The sequence below is a fragment of the Lissotriton helveticus genome, chromosome 11 (assembly GCF_964261635.1).
Source record: "Lissotriton helveticus chromosome 11, aLisHel1.1, whole genome shotgun sequence".
Classification (NCBI taxonomy): domain Eukaryota; kingdom Metazoa; phylum Chordata; class Amphibia; order Caudata; family Salamandridae; genus Lissotriton; species Lissotriton helveticus.
Window position 1 is genome coordinate 88,497,601 of NC_136072.1, and position 22,473 is coordinate 88,520,073.

Here is a 22,473-nt window from a genome sequence, read left to right on the forward strand (position 1 = left end):
CCTGATGGATAGCCTGAGCTTGGCAGATAGGTTACTCCGTCACAAACCTGACTTCCTACTTACAACTGCTTTCCATCCCATGGCAATTGTAGTTAGGTCGACGGGGTATTTGTCACGTTTGTGATGGAGTAATCCATCCAGCAACTTCTAAATCAGGTCTTTATTCTAGATATGCCCCTGTGACCCAGTCCCTAAATAGCTAGAGGATTCAATTGTGTCATACTTTCCATACTGTCTTCTCAGATATGGCCACCAATTACTGTTGGTCATGCCAGATGCAAATGCAAGGGAAGGGAGATTATAGTATCTTGTGACTGTGGCCCAAACGTTGAGAATGCATATGTGTTTGACATCTGACAACTACTCCCTCTATTTCCCATCAGGAGAGTTGTCAAATCAGTGCTGTTTGTTTAATCGGCGTCAGTGTCTCAGGTTTCTGTCCTCTGCTTACTACATCCATTCCCACAATTGCAAGGTGGGTAGCAGTGCAATACCTAGTAAGTACACAAAACAGAAACACTGAATGCAGATTACCATGAGTGTAACTCTGCCAGACATCTGTAAATAAAATCTTATCACTCAGGAAATATTTTCCTATGATTTTAAGTGCCTGAATAATTCATATTAATTGAAAGAGTGAAGATATTTTGATACATCGGCTTGGGTGAACCATGGATAGTAGCTTAAAACTGTTGTGCAAGAGTTAGACAGGATGTTAAAAATGTTGGGTTCACCACATTTTCACAAGAACCATTTGAAGAAGATCTTCAAAGTCAACATATTAATATAGAACAATCTTGTCAGTGCTATGTGTGTCCTTAACAGTTTAATTTTGTTAGTAAGGTACAGATTGTATAAATGTTCAGAGCCCTATTTACAAACTGCATTTTGTTGTATGGTTACTAGTACTAAAATAACACTACTAACATACTACAAAATGCTGTTTACAAACCTACGAGTGTAAATCTCCACCTATCCTAGCTTTTAAATGGGGCGATGTAAGGCTACCACATAGGGCCCGATTACGATCTTGGTCCAAAAGCCTCCGACCTTAGGTCAGAGGCTTTCCGACCACGATGGTCAGCTTAACTTCTGACCACCACATTACAATTTAGGTAGTTGGAAGCGAAACCGGCCAGTCATTCTGGGGGGCTCAAGGAGCCCCGTCGGCCAGTCAGAGACAGCCCTTAATCTATATGGATGGCGTTTTACGCCGTCCGGAATACGATGCTCAGTTTCCGGCAGGCTTACCATGCCAGGCTTTCTGACATGGAAAGCCTGTCAGAAAGTGAGTTTGGGGGGCCCTAGCAGAGCCCACTTCAACTTGCGACCTCCAGTTGGTGGCCGAGGAGGCACCTATGGTGCCCCGTTGTTATTCCCTGCCACGTGGTGCATGGATGAACACAAACTCCCTTTTTTGTATGGGAGCTTGTGCTGCGGATGGTTTCTGACCCCAACACAAGCTCCCATACAGAAAAGGGAGCTTGCAACTGCACCATGTGCAGTCACATCATAATTAAGCAGTCGGGACCGCCAACTGGAGGTCAGTCGGACCTGTATCCGTGACAGTGTCGTCCGCCCGACATCGTAATAAGCCCCTTAGTAGTAAATCTGGCAGGGACATGGGGGAGAGGTTGATCGAATTGGGGAATGACACTTGCACAGAAGTTAGTTTGTATGTTAAAAACATAGGGCTACATGTATGAGACTATTTTGCATTTGCAAACAGTGTGAATTGCAAAATTCAGCAGTTTACGAATACAAACTAGCCTTTTAAGATGTATGAAAGGCTTTGTAGTCACAATTTTAGGTTTTCACACAAACTACGATTACCTAAAATTGCAACTATAAATAGGGAATCACAAATTGCCATTCCCTAAGCACATGTACCAAGCATTTCCTAAATGCAAACTGAGCATTTTGGGAATGCTATTACTATCGACTCCAAGTCATGGTAACCATGTGCAATTTTTAAAAATACACTCAAAAGGGCATGTGTGTGCTTTACATATGCACATTTTGGGGGGGTGCTCTAGAGGGGTCTTAGGCCCCTAAACACTTTTGGGTAATTTGCGATTGGCAATTAGGTAATCATAAATTAGGTAATGCAAAACCATTTGCTCCTATGGGCATTTAGGCTAGTAGGAACGAATGGAGTTGTATTACCTAATAGCGATTACCTAATTGTGATTGTGAATCTTAAGTAATCGCTATTAGGTAATGGCTACTTTCTTACATACCATCTTGCATTCCTTAAACAGTGAATTTTTAAAATTCGCTATTTAGGGAATGCAAAATGGAATTTTGATACATGTGGTCCATAGTCACGTGGTGCTAAGGACAGACCCAGAATAGTCAACCACGTAAAGAGAGAAAATACACTTCGCCCTACAGTCCAATGTTTAAAATAAGCAACAAACATCAAAAATCAGTACTTTGAAAATGATAATGTTCAAAGTAAATCATCTTTTGAAACTTGTTTCATCTTTTTAACACACCGAAAACAAGAAGTACAAGGAGGATGTAAGATGTTGTTTCCTTTTCTCTCTTCAATGAACAACAGTGGGTGGGAAATAACTCTCACATAAAATGGGAAGACTAATCCTACAGAGGAAAACCTAGATGCAGAAGATTAGAGAAAACAGGTTGTGTGTACAAGCATCAAGGAACAAAGTCTTTCCACACCCAATTAGTCTGATGCACAAAACGTGATTGCTGGATGAATGAGCAAGCATGGTACTATTCCTCTGCTAGACTTTAATGATCACATTTTAAAACATCTAAGAGAATAAACAATAACAAAAGCATGAACACTTGCGCTAAAACATACAAGTATCACCATTTCAGCCCAATCACGGGGTGTCTGTATGGATATACCAACTTTCAATCTATTTTTTTTTTATTATTTATCTTTTTTTTAATAACTTAAAAAAATATTTTTTGTGCATTTAAATGTTCCTGCTTTTTGTATGAATGGTTTTACAGAATAGTATAGCTCCCAAGTAAATCCAAGAACAAAGGTTCGTGACTTATAAAATAAAAACAAGACTGCAGGGGAAGTGCCTTCCATTTCCGGATGACATCACTGGAATGGAAATTATGCAAACTTTGGACTAGATTAGAGGCCATTCTGCTGCTAAATAAAAAAAACTTAAATAAATAAATAATCCCTATTAAAACCATCAGATTGCGCATCTAATTAAAAAGTGATTGATCAGAAGCACAAACAGCCACTACAGTAAAAACAACAAAAGCCAAAGACATATATTTTACTAGTTCTGTTTTCAGTTTTTGTCAGGAATGGTGGTATTCTACACCAAATGAATTTCAAGAAAAAACGTGAGGAGCAATAGGTTTACCTACTTTCAAAAAAATTGTCCATGCAGTTATTTAATAAAATAAATGTATATGGGACTTACCTACAAAACACCAGACAGCAAACCGTATCCAGGTGATAGTAGAAAGCTTCAGCATGAGATACACATTCACCAGCATGGCGAAGGCTGGAACAAAAGGCACGCATGGCGCCATGTAAGGCAGTTTTTTAGGGTTTTCCGGCTGTTGCAGGATCACAAATACCAGGGCCAAGATCATAAACACCATTATGATAATCAGGAGAATGGCCCACCACCTATGTTCTTCAACATAAGTCGAGCCAAAAATGAGGAAAGAGCAGAAACTAAACTTAATGACAAAAAGCAAGAGGACACATTTGATGACCGTGCCCCCAGTTGCGACCGTAGGACGATCCATTTTTCCAGGCAGTCCTAAGCGTATTCTCAGCGTGTAATAACGAGGTCCTATCAATTTTTTCAGCTTTATAAGGTAAATATTTTCCGACTCATCCGCCTCTATCCCTGAGGACATATCAACAGTGCCATAGTTTGGGTGGTTTATGTTATAGTTTGATTTGTCTGATTTTCCAATAAGCATTTCGTTGTCTCCCAGGGAAGGCAAGTTCTTGGCTCCACATGTGTTGGTGAGTGGGCCGTTTATGTCTTCTCCATCGCTCACTGGAGAGCATACTTCCTTTTCACTGTCAGCCAAGATTCCTTCACCTTTCTTTGTATTTTCTTCTGAAACAAACTTGACAAAGCTATCAACGTCGCTCTCTGGCTGGTATCTCAAGAGTAAGACACAAACAGAGACCAACGTGTATGCTAAGAGCGTGCCGATAGACATCATTTCTATTAAGTCTCCTAGACTGACCAGCAACGCCAGCAAGGAGGCCAGAAATCCTGAGATAATACATGCTACAACGGGGGTCTCTGTATAGGCGCTTACATAGGCGAGAAACCTAAACAAAAATGAAAAAGATATTAGACGTGGATCTTAGGTTTGATAACAGATTCAAAGTCAATACTTAAGATCTTACAAACATGATACACTGATCAGCAGTAAAATGTACATGACTAACTTACTAATCACTGAGTCTGCAATCATACTGGCTGGAGCAATGCCTCAAAATGCAGCAATTAAACATGATCTCTTTACATTGACTGAAAGTTCTATGCTGTTGCAAATCCTGCCGGTCACCTCTGTCTGAGATGGGACCTTTATATGTCGGCTCCGTGACTAATAAATCCTAACTCCAATCTTGCTTGCTTGAGGATCACTATATGCTACATGCACCTAGCATATGCATATCAGCAAGAGTGGATAGGTGAATCCGTATATGCTTCGCCACACTGAAGGAATTTACATCCTCTGCCACCAGCTCCATGAGCATCACCACCTTCCACGAGCTCTGCACCTAACTCCCATTTGTTCACTGACAAAATTAACACCATCTACAACAACTTCGCCCCCAAACCAGACCTCTCCATTCATGCTATCGCCTTGTCTGACAATAACACTGCAGAACCAACTTGACCAGCAGGCCAGCCATTACCCCTCTGGAATTTGCCAACACGATGCTCTCCATCAACTCTGTAGTTCATTTGGATCCCTGCCCTCACTTCATTTTCACCAAATGACAACCCCAAGTGCACTGCCATCATACCAATCCTCAAATACTCTCTCAGCACCCTCACCATCTCCACCTTCCTAGACCCCTGGAAAGACACCACCATCCTACCGCTCCTGAAGAAACCATTGGCGGACCCAAAGATACGTACTAACTACGGACCCTTCTGCAACATCCCCTACCCACCCAAAGTACTAGAATAGCTTATCAACAACCAACAGGCCAACAACCTCAATTTCAACTACCTCCTAGACCCCTCCCAATCTGGATTCAGACCTAACTGCAGTACCGAGAATGCCCTCATTGCTGACACTGACGAAAATAGCCTAATCATGGACGAGGAAGACATAGCAGCACTCATCCTACTTGACCTATCGGTTGCCTTTGTTACAGTCTCCCCCCATCCTCACTCAAATCCTCCGCAAAGACCATCATCTTCTGACCAGCACTCTAATGGATCAGCTCCTTCCTCTCAGGATGCACCCAGTCAGCTTTGCAGCACACTCGTCCACAACACCCAACCTGATCTGCAGTGCACCTCAAAGCTCATTGCTCAACCCTATGATATTTAACATTTACATGACCCTTTTCACCAACATCATTTGTGTTCACAGATTTAGCGTAATCTCTTATGCCAAATACGCAGTGCTAATCCTCTGCCTGCCTGAAGACACCTAGAACTGCCACACAAATTTAATAAGCTGCATGTCGGAGGTTGTGAACTTGATATAAGTGATCTTCCTGAAACTCAACACTGACAAGACAGAAGTGGTCCTACTCATAAAGACACCTCTTTCTTGTCCTTGGCCAGGCGGCCCTCATAGCTAAGTCTCTGCAACTGTGCCAGGAACATAGGGATCAAGAGCTTGATGTCCAACCAAAACAATGCAGTCACCTCCACCTGCATCCACATTCTCCAGCTCCTCCAGAAAGTCTACAGATGGCATAAAAGCTACTTTGTAGAGTATCCTGTTAAGGTTAAAAATATCTGAATCCATTTTTGAAATTTACATGACCGAGAAATGCCAACATATTGAAGACAGGATGTGTGGACCAGACTCGAAACAACATTGGAGACATTTAATTAGGTTACCATTCTCAAAGTCAAATCCAATATGCTAGTTGGTTCATCTTTTAAGCCTCTGTATCACCAATCCTAACCTATCCCTTACACATGCCTACTCCCTTCTTTTAGCACACAGTATTCAGAAATATCATGAGTCTTAAGGATACTTAGCTCACAACACACCTTTCTCATTGCAATCATTGGCTCTTGGCTTCACTGCCAGTGAACATTCCTTTCCTGAATCTCTGCCACATAACAAGCAGAACAGCATCTCACACTGTAATTGGTGCCAATTTCTATTAGTTGAAAAGGTGACTAACAATAAGGAAAATTAACAACATGAATTCTGATGTACTGTCTAACAAAGTGTCCTATCTTTGCATTCTTCTTTCTTTTGGGCCACTCACTTATTCAGTTAGTCATTATAACTTATTTTGCTCATTATTTCAGCATTATTTCACTGTAATTATTGCCAATGGTCTGGTAGTTGGAAAGGTGTTTGACATCAGGCAACATTAACACCAGGAGTCCTGCTAAACTTGCCAGGCAAGAGTCTGATGCATTTACATTGTCCTGCTTCTGAGCCCTTCCCTGTACTCATGTATTCAGTTACTTATAATACATATGTTTTACTCATTTAATTACATACATACATTATATGGTGTCTGAGCTTGTGATTTGGGTAGATAGCACATCAAAAAAATTTTTTTCAGTGGTGTGACTTACAAAGTACAGTACATTTACTCAATGTGCTGGAGAGATTCACACTTTTTTGCACCTTACGTTACAAATAGTGAGGCCTGTTTTTCTTATAATAACGCTGAGATATCATATATAAGACTGATGTACAGGCATTGCAATGGAGAGGATCTTCAGGTTTCCAAGCGAGCATCGAAACTGCAAGCAGTCTGCTTGAAGGTCTCGCACTGGTGCCAGATGGTGCTATCGTTGGCTTTCCCAAGCCAAATCACAACAAACCAAAGGCAGAAACTGATGTCGCTTCAAACTGAGAAACATTGAAAAAGCTATAAGTGAGGTATGTGTGAAAGAAGATCTAGGAGACTAGTTTGTATGGCACTTATATTGCTAATACAACTGTGGGCTAGAGGCTAGGAAGGAAGGCATTTGGAAACAAATTGATTCCATCAATGATATGCCCTATATTCACAATCTGACATTTTGTCATTCTTTCTTGTTTTTTAATTTATCATATTTTCACTTTCACCATTATTTTAATTTCTGCAACTACACTCATTGATATAACATGTACCAGAATTGGGCTTTAATATTTAATAAAACGTATTGACGCAGATGGGCTTCAGATCTCACTAATAAATATACTCTAGCAGTTTCTGACAGGAATGGTAGTTACTCCTGCATTATCTCCAGGTAAGTCATTGACGACATGTGGGTTCCAATCTGCTTATCTTTCCTGCTTGTATTGATAAACTGATTCATACCTCTGCTTTCCAGGGGACTGTATTTTTTAAAGGCACCCTCCTTTCAAGGGCCCCAATGGGAAAATTAACTTTCTATCTCCCTTTCACCTCTGTCTATTTCTGCCTGTCAACCTCTCTGGTCTCTGCCTACCTCTACGTTTGTCTCAATTGAATCTAAAGGATTTTGAGGGCACTGGCAAGCCATAGTTCAACTATTTTTAATTGACTCCCATTTCTGGACTTGTTATGGCATCATGGTGCCTTAAATGAGCTGCAAGTGGGTTATAAAATTCAAAGCTTTTCTGAACAAGGGCTCCCAAGAGCTGTCTTTCCCAGGGCCCCAAAAATAAATATGACAACACTGTTGCTGTAAAAATCGACCCGGATCATATTTACAAGAAACAAGGAACTTTCTAGAGGCATCCATTTGCTGTCAGATGGAGTTTGTCAGCCACTGCCATGTCAAGGCAATATATGTATTAGCAGTGGCCTAGAAATAAAACAATGCTTTGCTTGTTACAGTTTTAAAGTTCTAAATGATATATCCGAGATGCCAGATTCAAATATAGTGAATTTTTTAAAATATCTGCATAATTTCCACCAAAAGTTAATAAATTATTTTTAGCCTATATAGACACCCTAAAGTGCTAAAATCAAAATATTCAGCTATCTAGGAGCCAATTCACAAATGGAATTTTGTAGTACTTTATTAGTATTACAGTAGTGTTACTAAAGTACTATAAAATGCTATTCACATAAATACGACACTAAGGGCCTGATTTCGATGACAGCGGGATGGGGACCGCCGTCACTTTTCGGCATTCCTAACGCCGCTGCCTTGGCGGTCTGACCTCCTGATGATAAGTGAGCATAAACACCACCTCAGGACTGCCGCCATTTCTGCTACTGTAGCAGATGTGGTCCGTGGAGGCAGTCCTGTGCAACTTACTGCCAGCTCAATCACAACCTGCCTTTTGGCCGTCCTGTTGCTGGTGGGGACACCGCCAAATGAGAATTGGCAGAAAGGCAGGTAATGAGCTGAAGTAATAGCTCGGGGCGAATAAGCCCAGGTGTAATGTAGCTGGTGCTCATATAGTGCCCGTCAATGCTTTTAGGTCGGTTGTGCACAATGTTTTACTTGCACAATAGAATGCGGGGAAACAGTGCGTCCGAATGGCTGGAGGCACTGCAGTATGGCTGGCATTGGCTTCCGGCTCATTTCCAGAGCTGAAGAGTGCCACCACCATGACTCCGCCACCCATGGAAGACTCATAATACGGCGGTCGGGATGCTGCCGGCTTGGTGGTGTTTTAATGACCGCAGCCATGGCAGGCTGGCAGTAAGACTGCTTAAGTCATAATCAGACCCTAAATCTCCACATCACCTATCTTTTGAAAGGAGAGATCCTTACACATTTATGCTTACTACTTAGGACCTGATTCCCATCTTGTTGGGAAAGCATGCCGGCCGAATCGGTTCCGGAATACTTTCCATACGACTCGGATCAGGGGAGTCCGACTGAACGAGTTTGATGCATCCAGATACAATTCAGTTAGACTCCCGTTGACTTCAATTGGAGCCTGTGTTCCGAACAAGAACACAGGCTCCCATTGAAGAAAGGGGTGGTTGGGGAAAACCTTTCACCCTGTGGGGGGCTACCCATGGTGCCTGCCACACTGTGCATGGTTGGAAAGAGGGGGCCCATGGGTACCCCCATGGGCCCAATTCAGAGGACCCTGGGTGAAGGAGGGCCTGCTACAGGCCTCCAAAGACCGATTCTGGTAGTTGTTTTGTTACGGGCAAACCAAATCTGAAAGGCTGTCTGAATCGGTCATCGTACTTGCTCACTCGGAAACCGAGTCCATAGAGCTGTACGAATCGGCTTCAGAAAGGCTTGTCCTATCCAAATTCCTTCTGAAATTGATTCGCTCAGCCCTAATGGTTTCCAGGCATCGTACTTGGTCCTTCGGAAATGGGAACAAGTCAGTCGGAAACAAGGGCTCCGGATCGGAATCAGCAAACTCAAATCCGATTCGGAGCCCTTCCGACTGACATCGGAATCGGAACCATAATAGTGAATGTGGCAGAAACTGGGCGAGTGGATGGAAAAGGGGTGTACTGACTACTCAAAGGGATAGGAGTGGCAGGGCCATGATTTAGGGAGCGTCAGGGTGGGGTTTAGAAGGGACATGAACCCATCCACAAAAGAGTAGTCCATTACTAAGGACAAACTGCACTTATAAAGTTGCTGCAACCAGATAGAGACCCAAAACTGTAGTAAATTACTCCAGAGCAGGAGTAAATCTAGCACCACACTTGGCTAACGACTAGTCCAGAAACATACCACCATGGAAAATAATGAAAACAGGAACTTAACGTAAAACTCCATAGGAAATAATGTTAAATTCGATTAGGTTATTTTTAAAAACATAAATATAATTTAATGTTTACAAAATTATCTAAAACAGAACATATTTATTAATATATTATAAAATATTTTAACAACACTTTTGAATTTATAAAGTAATGTAACATTAATTATTATCAAAATTGTATTAAATTACTATTAAGTATTTGTACACATCTCTTATTATCAATATTAAAGTATAATAAAATTAAATAACAGTTTTACTTCGGGTAGGAATTTATTTTCATTTAAACTTCATAAAAAATGATTTAATATGTTTAAATTAATAAAGGTTTAATTCAAAATGAATTAACATTCTTTTCTAATCAAATTTTTTGCATTTTTTTTATTTTGTTCTAACTTTAACATAAATATTTAAAAATGCTCATTAATATTTAACATAAAAAATAATTTTGCTAGCGTTGCTAGCTTTTGTTGGTTTTATAAACCTTTTACTTTCTTCTATACTTTACCACCGGGAGACTCCACGGTTGTGGTTGAAAATGATGGTAAAGATTAGGGAAACATAAAAAAAAGTTTATTAAACTTCATGTTAAAATAGTAAGAAAATATATTTTCTTAATTTATATATTTATTTTAAATGTAGAACACAATATAAAAAATACTAAATTACTATTAACCTAATTTTGAAATATTTAATTATTTAAATATATTCAATTAAAGAAAACCTATTTTATTGAAGTTTTAATTAAAAGATAAATTCCCATCTAAAGCAAAAAGATACCTTTTATAATGGATTAGTAATTATTAAAAGTTATGTATAGAATGTATAAAAAGTAGTTTGATTATATCTAAAAACATAGTGATCCATAAATTTAGGAACATCAAAAATTACATATTATAAATTAAACATTAATCAAAATCAAGCATGCAGTTAAATACTGTGCAAAAGTATGAGACAGTAAAAGGATATATTTATTTAAGTATTTCATTATCAGGACAGAATGAACAGGACAGAGATACGATCTCTGATGGTCACTACAAACATCTCTATAACAAGCATTGGCATTGCCAATAGGTCTCGCTTGTGGGACCTTATAAGTATTTCGTTTTGCAGCACAATATGATGAGTGGCGTTGCGTGTGTGAGTGGCGTTGCGTGTGTGAGTGGCGTTGCATGTGTGAGTGGCGTTGCGTGTGTGAGTGGCGTTGCGTGGGTGAGTGGCGTTGCGTGGGTGAGTGGCGTTGCGTGGGTGAGTGGGGTTGCGTGGGTGAGTGGCGTTGCGTGTGTGAGTGGCGTTGCGTGTGTGAGTGGCGTTGCGTGTGTGAGTGGCGTTGCGTTTGAGAGTGGCGTTGCGTGTGTGAGTGGCATTGCGTGTGTGAGTGGCGTTGCGTGTGTGCGTGGCGTTGCGTGTGTGAGTGGCATTGCGTGTGTGAGTGGCGATGCATGTGTGAGTGGCGTTGCGTGTGTGAGTGGCGTTGCGTGTGTGAGTGGCGTTGTGTGTGTGAGCGGCATGGCGTGTGTGAGTGGCGTTGCGTGTGTGAGTGGCGTTGCGTGTGTGTGGCGTTGCGTGTGTGAGTGGCGTTGCGTGTGTGAGTGCCGTTGCGTGTGTGAGTGGCGTTGCGTGTGTGAGTGGCGTTGCATGTGAGTGGCGTTGCGAGTGAGTGGCGTTGCGTGTGAGTGGCGTTGCGTGTGTGAGTGGCGCTGCGTGTGTGAGTGGCATTGCGTGTGTGAGTGGCGTTGCATGTGTGAGTGGTGTTGCGTGTGTGAGTGGCGTTGCGTGGGTGAGTGAGGTTGCGTGGGTGAGTGGGGTTGCGTGGGTGAGTGGGGGAGTTGCGTTGTGTGGGTGAGTGGTGTTGCGTATGTGAGTGGCATTGCGTGGGTGAGTGGCGTTGCGTGGGTGAGTGGCGTTGCGTGGGTGAGTGGTGTTGCGTTTCTGAGTGGCGTTGCGTGTGTGAGTGGCGTTACGTGTGTGAGTGGCGTTGCGTGTGTGAGTGGCTTTGCGTGTGTGAGTGGCGTTGCGTGTGAGTGGCGTTGCGTGTGTGAGTGGCGTTGCGTGTGTGAGTGGCTTGCGTGTGTGAGTGGCGTTGCGTGTGTGAGTGGTGTTGCGTGTGTGAGTGGCATTGCGTGTGTGAGTGGCGTTGCGTGTGTGAGTGGCGTTGCGTGTGTGAGTGGCGTTGCGTGTGTGAGTGGCATTGCATGTGTGAGTGGCGTTGCGTGTGTGAGTGGCGTTGCGTGTGTGAGTGGCGTTGCGTGTGTGAGTGGCGTTGCGTGTGTGAGTGGCGTTGCATCGATGAGTGGGGTTGCGTGGATGAGTGGGGTTGCGTGGATGAGTTGCGTGTGTGAGTGGCGTTGCGTGTGTGAGAGGCGTTGCGTGTGTGAGTGGCGTTGCGTGTGTGAGTGGCGTTGCGTGTGTGAGTGGCGTTGCGTTGATGAGTGGGGTTGCGTGGATGAGTGGGGTTGCGTGGATGAGTTGCGTGTGTGAGTGGCGTTGCGTGTGTGAGTGGCGTTGCGTGTGTGAGTGGCATTGCGTGTGTGAGTGGCGTTGCGTGTGTGAGTGGCGTTGCGTGTGTGAGTGGCGTTGCGTGTGTGAGTGGCGTTGCGTGTGTGAGTTGGGTGAGTGGGGTTGCGTGGGTGAGTGGGGTTGCGTGGGTGAGTGGCGTTGCGTGGGTGAGTGGCGTTGCGTGTGTGAGTGGCGTTGTGTGTGTGAGTGGCGTTGCGTGTGTGAGTGGCGTTGCGTGTGTGAGTGGCGTTGCGTGTGTGAGTGGCGTTGTGTGTGTGAGTGGCGTTGCGTGTGTGAGTGGCGTTGCGTGTGTGAGTGGCGTTACGTGTGTGAGTGGCGTTGCGTGTGTGAGTGGCGTTGCGTGTGTGAATCCCGTTGCGTGTGTGAGTGGCGTTGCGTGTGTGAGTGGCGTTGCATGTGTGAGTGGCGTTGCGTGTGTGAGTGGCGTTGCATGTGTGAGTGGCGTTGCGTGTGTGAGTGGCGTTGCGTGTGTGAGTGGCGTTGCGTGTGTGAGTGGCGTTGCATGTGTGAGTTGCGTTGCGTGTGTGAGTGGCGTTGCTGTGTGTGAATTGCTGGTTGGGGGAGTGGGGGGGTGGGCGGGGGAGCAGCAGGCAGATGCGAATGGAGCGCGCGCTGGAGAGGGAGGGGGTGGGAGGACTAGGCAGCGGGAGAGAGGGAGAAAGGAGCGCGAGGGAGGCGTTTTTAGATACATGAAGCCAAAATTACATGTGAGCATGTTACAAAAGCAAACGTTACGTTACATGAGACAATAGTGACAGTTGTGCAAGTATCAAGAGCAACAAAATACAAGAGGTAGCAAACGATATGCAATAGCATATCTGAGGGAACACGGCCTGGGGGAAGCTGGCTGGGGAGGGGGAGGAGAAATGAAAGGAAGGCTGTGTTTGCGGGGAGAGAGAGGGGAGGTGCTGGTGTGGGAGGGGGGAGGTGCTGGTGTGGGAGGAGTGCTGCTACGGCAAGGCTGTGTTTGCGGGGAGAGAGAGGGGAGGTGCTGGTGTGGGAGGGGGGAGTTGCTGGTGTGGGAGGAGTGCTGCTAGGGGAGGAGAAGCCCTGGCTGTGAATGCTCGTGCATGTTCACGTGAACTGCAAGAAAACACCGGGCTGAAACCCCTTAGTTTGAAGAGGATTTTGCCGACATGAATTCGATCCTATCCATTCCTGCGGAATGGGACAGGCTCGACCTAAAAATGAACTGTGACTCTTTCTATTTTTTGAAACGATTGCCCACTTTAAGAAAACTAGTACTTTTCCACTATCATAATGAGATCTTATGAACTGTTGATATTGTATTTTTGTATCCAAAGTCTTTCACAATAACCAGTTACAAGATCTCCTTAAATATTGAAAACCTTTGGACAATGATAAGGACCTGATTTATATCTTGGCAGTTTGGAAACCCTGTAGCAACAAGACCCGATCTCAACGCCATTGAACCTTTGGTTTGATTACGGCAGAGACTACTCCAGCCCCGCTGTGATTAAACCCCTCTGATGGCACATCAGACGTTGACCTCTAATTCTGCCCACCTAATTTAGAAGAGCATAATTAGAGGTCAGTTTTCACTGCCCGTCACCTCCAAAAAAACCCTTGTGGTAAGGAGAAGTGAAAACTATAAAAGTCTCTTGCCATGGAAAAGGACTTCCATGGCAAAGGAAGCCTAGCATTTTTTAATTTCAAAAAGAAAATGCACATTCGGGATTTTCATTTTGAAAATAAGAAATAAAACAGTTTGTCATGTGGCTCTCTGTGTGTCAAGTTATACAAAGTATTGACAGGTACTGCCATGATGGTGGTTCCTGGCAATGCTATAAGAAATTCCTGCCGGCTTGGTGGTCATTTAATAATTTGGCAACTGGAGGTGCAGTCAAGGCAAAAAAAGTTAATTTTCAATTGTTGCATAATATTAAGTAAACATAGGGGGGTCTCAGTTTTATGGACAAATTCTGGATCCAGATTTTAACTATTTTAGTAGAATGAGGCAAACATTATTTTCAAATGAAACTTTAGGAGTGAATTGTTGAAAAGAAGAATCAAAAAAGCAACTGTATTTTTTTATGGATCGTACAACGCTCCTTTAAATGTCTTTAGAACTGTTCATGAAATGATGGAAAAATACTTCTCAAATATTGACCGACATGGCATATATCATAAGGTCGAGATTTCTGAGACGCTTCGAAAATCACCTCCATTTCTGTAAAGGAAAAGTGAAAAATTGTGGACCTGATTTAGAATTGTGTGGTAGCAGGAAATCATTAAATTATTGGGGGAAATGTTTAATTCAGAGACAAGCCACAAGTCAGTTTTCATAAGCCACAGTATCTCTATGGTGGAAGAAATTCCAAAGGGAAATTTTCATCTAGATTCAGTCCCTCCTTCAGATACTGGTAATATTTTTCAACATCTTTAAATCACACACTTGGTAATTGTAAGTCAGTTTGACCCCAAATTCTTGCCATTTTTTTTATATTATACAATGACAAGCCCAGAATTGTTTTTTACATTAAAATAAAAATTACAGGTGCACTGGGACTTTTCTCTCAGTATGTGGAAGATACTGAAATTTTTTCCTGACACTAGTAAAACCAGTGGGCAACACATCATCATGTTTGAAGTGTTATGCCGGCAGGTACTAAGCCATAAGGACTTGGAACAAAAGGTTCATCCAATGGCTGCTCTGCCTCTGTAATGAGGCGGAGGATGAGGTAGGATGTCTGATTCTCCATTATCACCAACTTGTAAAGAGTCCCTGAGCCATGGGCAAGAAGAATGTGACTACTGACAGAGTCTCTCATATTTTACAAGATTCCCTTCTAGAAGTATGTGAGGAATACAAATCTACTACATGATGTGAGGTCAGATTTATTTTCTTGCTAACTAGATATCCCAGAAATACCTTAAGTTATTAAAAGATGAAAAACAGAAAATGACAGAGCCTGTTTTACTGACCTAAAAAGGAGTCCGTCTCCAGACATTGCATAAATAATTCTTGGCATTGGAAAAAGAGAACCGAGCAAGCTGACGGTCAATCCTGCTACAGCTCCTATCGCCACAATGTACTTAGCAGAATAGAATCCGTGAAGTACAAACATCTCCATTAAAGGGCTTTCCACATCAATCTCCTTGTATGGCACCATCAATGTTAGGATAACACTCACCTAGCAAAATAAATTACAAACACAGGTTATGAATGGGGAAGCATATTAAATACAAATGCTTTCATCTTGGAAAGAGAAAAGGTGATCAAAATAAATATGTAATAAGAACAGTACCATTTTCTGTCAAGTTATTTTTTTTAAATGCAAGTGTCAAGAAATGTTTTAGTATACAAAGATAGGACAGCTGATATTGATAATAAGAAGTATTTCAGTTGATTAAAACATTTGCTCTGTAAACTAACAACAACAGTGAAAAACACACCATGTAAAACAACTTAGCTTGTTTTTTTGAGGAAGAGATTTAGGACCTTATTATGACTTGGGCGGTGTAGCAGCAGGGCGCCACGCCTGCACCCTGCTGCCACAGTGCCAATGCCATAATGCAACCACCTGTCAGATTCCAAAAGGAATCCAGGTTGGGTGGTCCTGCAGTGGCTGGCTCATAGCGGTGCAGTGCTAAAAGCCTTATCAAGGCACCCCAAATGGAACACCATTGTACGCTCCAGCAGGGCATGGATTATCCAGTCCATGTCCTGCAGGAACTAAGGGTGCATGTAGACAGGAGGCATACCAGGTGCCCACCTGCATGCATCCCCTGGTGCAGAGGCCCCTATAGGGCCCCCTTTGTGTCCTCACTGACACACTTTTCATGGCGGGCTCACCACTTTGAAAACTGTGGCAGTGAGGAAACTCTTAATGTGCTTGGTGGTGCTGCAGCAGCACCGCCAGCCTATTAGGGGCCTCAGACCACTGCAAGACATCCAGGGATCACAGATCCCTAGCAGCAGTAGCAGTCCCATCGTGGTCGGATCTCACAACTTGTTATAGGATGGTGGAATCACCGGTGAGGTAACCACACCGCCACCGTGGGTTTGGTGGTCCATCGGACCACCAAACTTCAAACAAGGCCGTAGTGGTTACAGAAAAAGAATGACTTCTTTCATTTAGTAACACAGAAAAAAAAGCATACTAACTCGGAATCACTTTGGTGTTTATCGGGATTGTGCATGGATCAATAATCTATATGCGCTCCAAATCGGTGGTTTTAACAAAGGAGCTCTTTTGGACAGGCAAAAGCTTACAAATGCATTGTTATAGTGGTAAATGACCAAAAGGAAAGATTCTATTTCTTTAATGTAAAATGTGTTAAAAACAACACTGCTAACTGAAGTCAGAAAAGTTCCTTCCCCGAAGATACTGGAATCTCCATTCCTCTACACAAAGATCAGCAATAAGGAAGAATTAGGCTAGCCTTAGATGGAACAATGGAAGGTAAGTGCTTACCTAACTTAATTAAAAGCATGCTTGGGCAACAGTCCAGGTTTACTTTATAAGTTGGAGGTTCAAAGCACAAGATTAGTGAAATACTATAAAATGCAAAGTATCTGATGGGATGTATAAACCAGTAAATCAAATTGACATTAATTTTTGAGAATGCAAGTTCCTGAAATTGAGGTCATATATTTAGGGTTTGTCTGGGAATCAAAACTACCAAAAAAGGCATTGAAAGATGTCCACTATTTCTATGATCAGCACATAGTACTTCTAACTACAGCAAATACACTTTCATGTGGTGTACACTTTCATGTGGTGTGGTCAGTTGAGGATGTGCCTGTGAAAAACACACAATATACCAAAGTGCCTGCCAATGACAGCCAATAATATCATCCTTTCCCTAAATAGAAATGGCTTGTGTGGCCCTCCTGGGATTGTTAAGAGAGCCAAAACGGACCGTAGGACATTTTAGGAGATTACACTGTCCCTTATAGGTATGTCAACACCATGTTCAGTTCCTGCTTGGACTTATTTCTCAGAAACCCTATCTCCACTATCTATTCTGAAATGGTTGTTTGTTTATTTCTTCCTTTTTCTTACCTAGCTGTTAATAATTAGACTAATTTATTTTGGTCCCAGCTCCAACACATAGGATTTCCACACTATTTTCTTAATCAGCAGCCCTGAGCAGTGACCTTGTTTCAAGCTGTGAACTGTGGCAAGACTGTATAAGTACGCAACTACGTGCTTGTCAAGATGTCATTAGAATGCATCTCCTTACGTTTTACTTTAACACAGTTGCTAAATGAATGATATATCCATTTGGATGGAACCTCCTGATGCCTCCACGTCAAGCACTGTTCTGCTATCTATAAAGATGACTCTTGCATCTAACCATTTCTCATCATCTCAATGGCATATGAACCTAAATGTATCAGTGTACATCTCCAAATTCACCTCTCTGATCTATGTTTCACAGTTTAGATGGAAACCCAACCTGGGCTTAAGGAACACATGGAGGGTAACATAAAGTCTGATTCTCACATGATCCCAACCCTTATACCCCCTTTTTTCTTGGACCCAAAAATAAACCTCTTTCAATGGTTCACTTCAAAATCCAATCATGCAGGCATTCTGTCACTTCATTTATGACCTCATCATGCACAACAAAATATTTATGTTGGCATAATGGAGTTTAGGAAGCACATCTCAAGCCTAAATGTTGTGTCTAGATGGTTCTTCAAGGGCTTTCTCTTGCTATCCTCTACTCTGTCTCACTTGCTCCCTATAGCACCTAGCATGTTAGTCTCAATGAACTTATTCCATGGTGGTTTGATTCACAAACACAACATATTCTCCTCATTTACCTCCTAATGGTATTGTGAAATACTAACAAAAACTATAAATGCTCCATTCTAAAAAAGAATCCTCCGTTAGTAACCACGGACCAATACCACTGCATGTGGGTCATTCCTCTACCTTATAGGTAAGGACATAAACTGTCAAAGGAAGCCTCCCTGTGATGACCGGGTGGAAAAGGGGCCTGATACGGTGGCGGTGCCTACTAGACACCGCCATCCATATTAGGAAGGCAGCAGGAAGCAGCCTTTCTGTGGCGGCATTGGAAGGAATGCGGTTTACTGATTTGGGGGCCAGTTGCGGGCCCCCAGGATGTTGGGGGGTGAGGGGGGCACATGCGGGGTACCTATGGTACCACCGTGCATTTGCATGGACGGCGTGGCAGGCATCGCGCGGTGCCTGCCATGTTCTGCATGCAACTACACACATGCCTTTTTAGGTCTCGCGCCTGCGATGCATATGGCGTAGCCATATGCATCGCGCAGGCCCGATACTATAGTTGCTGGGTCTGCTTCCCAGGAGACAGGAGACTGGCACGCGCACGCTCAGGAAGGCGATCGGAGCCGGTCGCGCGCTCGCGTTCCCAATCTCCTGTCTCTCTGGGAAGCACACAAGCAAGCCCAGCAAGCCCCGCCAAGGCACCACGAGCACGTCCCACGTGGGCGCCTACCACGAGGACAACGGCAGCAGGGTAATGCTTGTTTATTTTGTAGGCGTGCAGCCGTTTGTCTAGTTCAGATATTGCCTTTATGATATGCAAAGCTTGTGCTGCAGACAGACATCCTGCTGAGCGGGCTTTGCTACGAACTCCGCCTCCAGGCTGTCACCCCACCAAAGCGTTGCTTCATGCCATCCTTATCTATATGGCCCGAGGCGTTGGGGTCCTGGTGTCATTTAATGCCTCGGATTATCTCAAATGTATTGGAGTCACTGACTTTAGAGCGGCCCATGGGCTTACACAATGTCACGTGTCCTTTTTAGCATTCTTTATTTCTCGGCCTTAATGCCTTTTAACTGTCTTATAGATATGTGTCCATTAAAGCAGTTCTTTAAATAACGCTAAAGAATGTTAGCTACAGCAGAGTGATTAACCAAAACATGACAATAATTACAGTTCCGGACGGAGACCTTTTTGTTTTACTTGCTTTCTTATGACGTATTTTTTAATGTCTTACAGCAAACTCTGAATTCCCGAATATAAGTAAACGAATCAGGGCTGCTGAGCTCTTCGCACATGGGCGTGTGAAAGTTGAGCGAGTTGTTTGCTGGAGTTGCAGGGTGTTTTTTGTCCTGCTGGCATGTAACGGGTAGGCCAATGCTTCATTTGCATCAGAAATAAACATATTGTTTTTTTGTGTATCTCAGATGCGGCCTAACGAAGGGCACTCATTTGAAAAGTTTCTTCTGAGAACCGTGCGGCTGTTAGACTGTCCTGCTGCTCCTTAAAGGCATGACCAGTCACCATCTCCTGCAATTGTTTGTTTTCAGTCTTTGCTTCTGCTCTAGGTGACACCCAGGTGGAAGTTTTCGTTGATGGATTGGGGATGGCGATTTCATAATCTGATAACCAACTGTACGGCACAATTCAGCAAGTAACAAACAAATACACCCGACGTCATGGATTTACTTTTTTGTGTGCTGGTTTCTTTACTTCGAAATTAACCGCTTTAAATGAGCACTAGTTACAATCCAAATGTTAACGTTGGTTTTTATACACGAGGGGATTGGTACGTCTTGTCGAGCTTTGCTTCACCCCTTGTTCACTAGAACTAGCGGTGTGCTCCTCTGCACAAGCAGAGAGACCACCTGCTCTGCCCTTCCCCCTCAAAACGGGCACCGGTAGCAGATGTGCGAGTGCCGCCGTTCCTGAGCAGACCTCGCTCGTTGGTTTATACTCCTGGTTAGGTTTCCTTCACCTAATATATTGGTGCAAAGGCTTGTGTTTCATCATAACCAAAGCCCCCTTCCCGGTGTGTTAGATTTATCCTTCCAAGCACAGGTATTTTGGTCCATGACGTGGGGAGCTAAATGAAGCAACGCTGGCACTTGCAGAAAAGTGTAGTTTAGAAAACCTATGACTGAAAGCGCAATTTGTTTTACATTGATCAAATAAAGTAATTGGGTATTGGTAACTGTAGTTTTTTATACGTTATTGAATGAAGCATATTATAGTCTATTAAGGGTCTATTGCTGCTGTCTTTATTACTACTAGCAATGCTTACCCTGTATAGCCCAGTTGCGTGCTTTGTGCTGTGCACGGCATTACACACACTTTTTTAATCCAGCTCAGTTTATGCCGGAGTTTAAGTGATTCATTTTACTGTCCTTGCTAAGGACACTTTATGCACCAGGATGAGCATCATTGCATTCTATTTTTACACAGTTGTAAGGGACAATGGGCGCACGATGGGTTAACGTCTACTACAGGAAAGAACCCCTTGCAGTCCAGCTCTTAGACCCAGGCTCTCCCCCACATAGCCACCCTCCTGCACAGCATCCATGGCCCACCTCGGTGAGTTCCAGCAGGGGAGCACCAGAGATCGGGGCACCGACTTTCCACCTGGTACCCGGTTAATGCCAGACTAGGATGCCCTGTGTGGCGTGGAGGGGACCGGGAGGCCTCAGCACCTTGCTGTTTTATTCCTAGCCACAGGATGGGCCGTGTTGACAGTGGCGAGTCGTCGTTTCTGGCTTTGGCGGGTGCTTGTTTTTACAGTGCTGCAACCACTCGTTGCTCTTCATATAGGAACAATTCTAAATAGCCAGTTGACTGTTATGGAACAGTTCATTTATTGTGGTAGTCGTTGTCCCTCTGGAAGACTATTCTAATCAGGCACTATTTAAGATTGCTTCCAGGTATAACCTCTGGTTTCCCACGCCTAGCAGCCTCTGTATTGCAATGTCCATCATGCGCCATTGGCGCCGACCAGTATATCCCACAACATGAGTGTTCATCTGTCTAAGACTTATGTATGTATGCTTGACCCCAGAACATCACTATTTCCAAACATAACCTCTTACTGCCTAGGAGCTCACTGCACTTATGGACTCAAGCCTCCCACGTGATTGACTGGGATAATTATGCGGCAGGATTGATTAAATTACATGGCGAGAAAAGACCAATCGTGCGGCACATCTGACTATAGTATTACTGCTTTATTTTGTCTCTTTCACATGTGAAAGCTGTCTGGGCAAAATAGCTTCTTCATCATAAACAGTTTAAGAGCCAAATGCAGGAATAGTCAGTTGACTTATGCAAAGAGCCTTCCAATGCATGGTAACGGGTGTTGCTGCATTTTTAGTAACCTTTGATCCGTTTGAGATTTTAAAAAAAAACAATCATTTGCAATGCAATAGGTCTCGCAGTTGTGAGAGTTTGAGCTATTGGCATTGTAAATGGCAATGCCTTTTATTTGCGTGTTGGTTTTTAAAACATAACTAAAGGGCATTGTCATTTACAATGCCAATAGCTTAAACTCTCGCAAATGCGAGACCTATTGCATTGCAAATGCTTGTTTGTATTGCGAGGATGCTGCTGACAGCACCGCCCACCGCAATACAGAAAATGTGGGATACGCCCCCAAGTGTGGCGGGCACATCCAAATTGCAAATGCGGGACCGCTGCATGCATTGCGGGAGGACCATTTCCCGGGGCTATGGCGGGCGGACAAAGTCCTTTGTGTGCTCTGGATGATGTTTTTCTATGCCAGTTCTTCATCTGCAGAACCAGGTAAGTCTGTGAGGTGTGCCTCAAGCACCGTGTCTCCTCAGGTTTTCCTAACAAATTATGCTGATGCCTAAAATGTATAAATTGGTGGTAGTGGAATTTCCTAGCAGGGCAATCAAAGAGGCATTGTCTTTATCTCATAGTTGCTACTTACCTGTTTCTTCCTCAAGGGAAGTCACATTCCAACAAGATGGCGATCTCCTCAGGCCATGTTTTCCACCAGGCCATTTGAAAATAGACAATACAGCAATGAATTGTACCAGCTTGAGATGTATTTTAATCGCTATGGCATTTTTGCTTTACATTCTGCAGTGTTGGTACTAAAAGGTTTAAACTATAGCTCATTGCTTGCCAGTACTTCCAGTCACTGTGCTCTGACATTTGCAGTCATTCCTTTTCCTTAGTTTTCCAGAGTGTTCAATATACACTGTCTTCTGCACCTCATTGATCCTTTTCCTTTTGAAGACAACCTCTCAACCTTTTACTAGGAAAATTATTTTCGGTCCGTTGCTCCTAGATTTTTTTCTCCACACCTGTAGGTGCAGAACAGGTCATTTAAGAACCTGTTAAGCTTTTATTAACCCGTTTACCGCT

General features: G+C 43.3%; 1 protein-coding gene across 1 annotated transcript in view; it reads right to left on the reverse strand.

Moving 5' to 3' along the window:
- SLC7A14 (solute carrier family 7 member 14) overlaps positions 1–22,473 on the reverse strand; it is a 304,031-nt gene that overhangs the window by 28,860 nt on the left and 252,698 nt on the right. Inside the window, exons 7-8 of the mRNA XM_078667705.1 lie at positions 15,310–15,518; positions 3,420–4,297 (exon numbers count right to left, since the gene is read on the reverse strand). Coding sequence (XP_078523831.1) covers positions 3,420–4,297; positions 15,310–15,518 — 1,087 coding nt within the window. The remainder of the gene's footprint in view (positions 1–3,419; positions 4,298–15,309; positions 15,519–22,473) is intronic.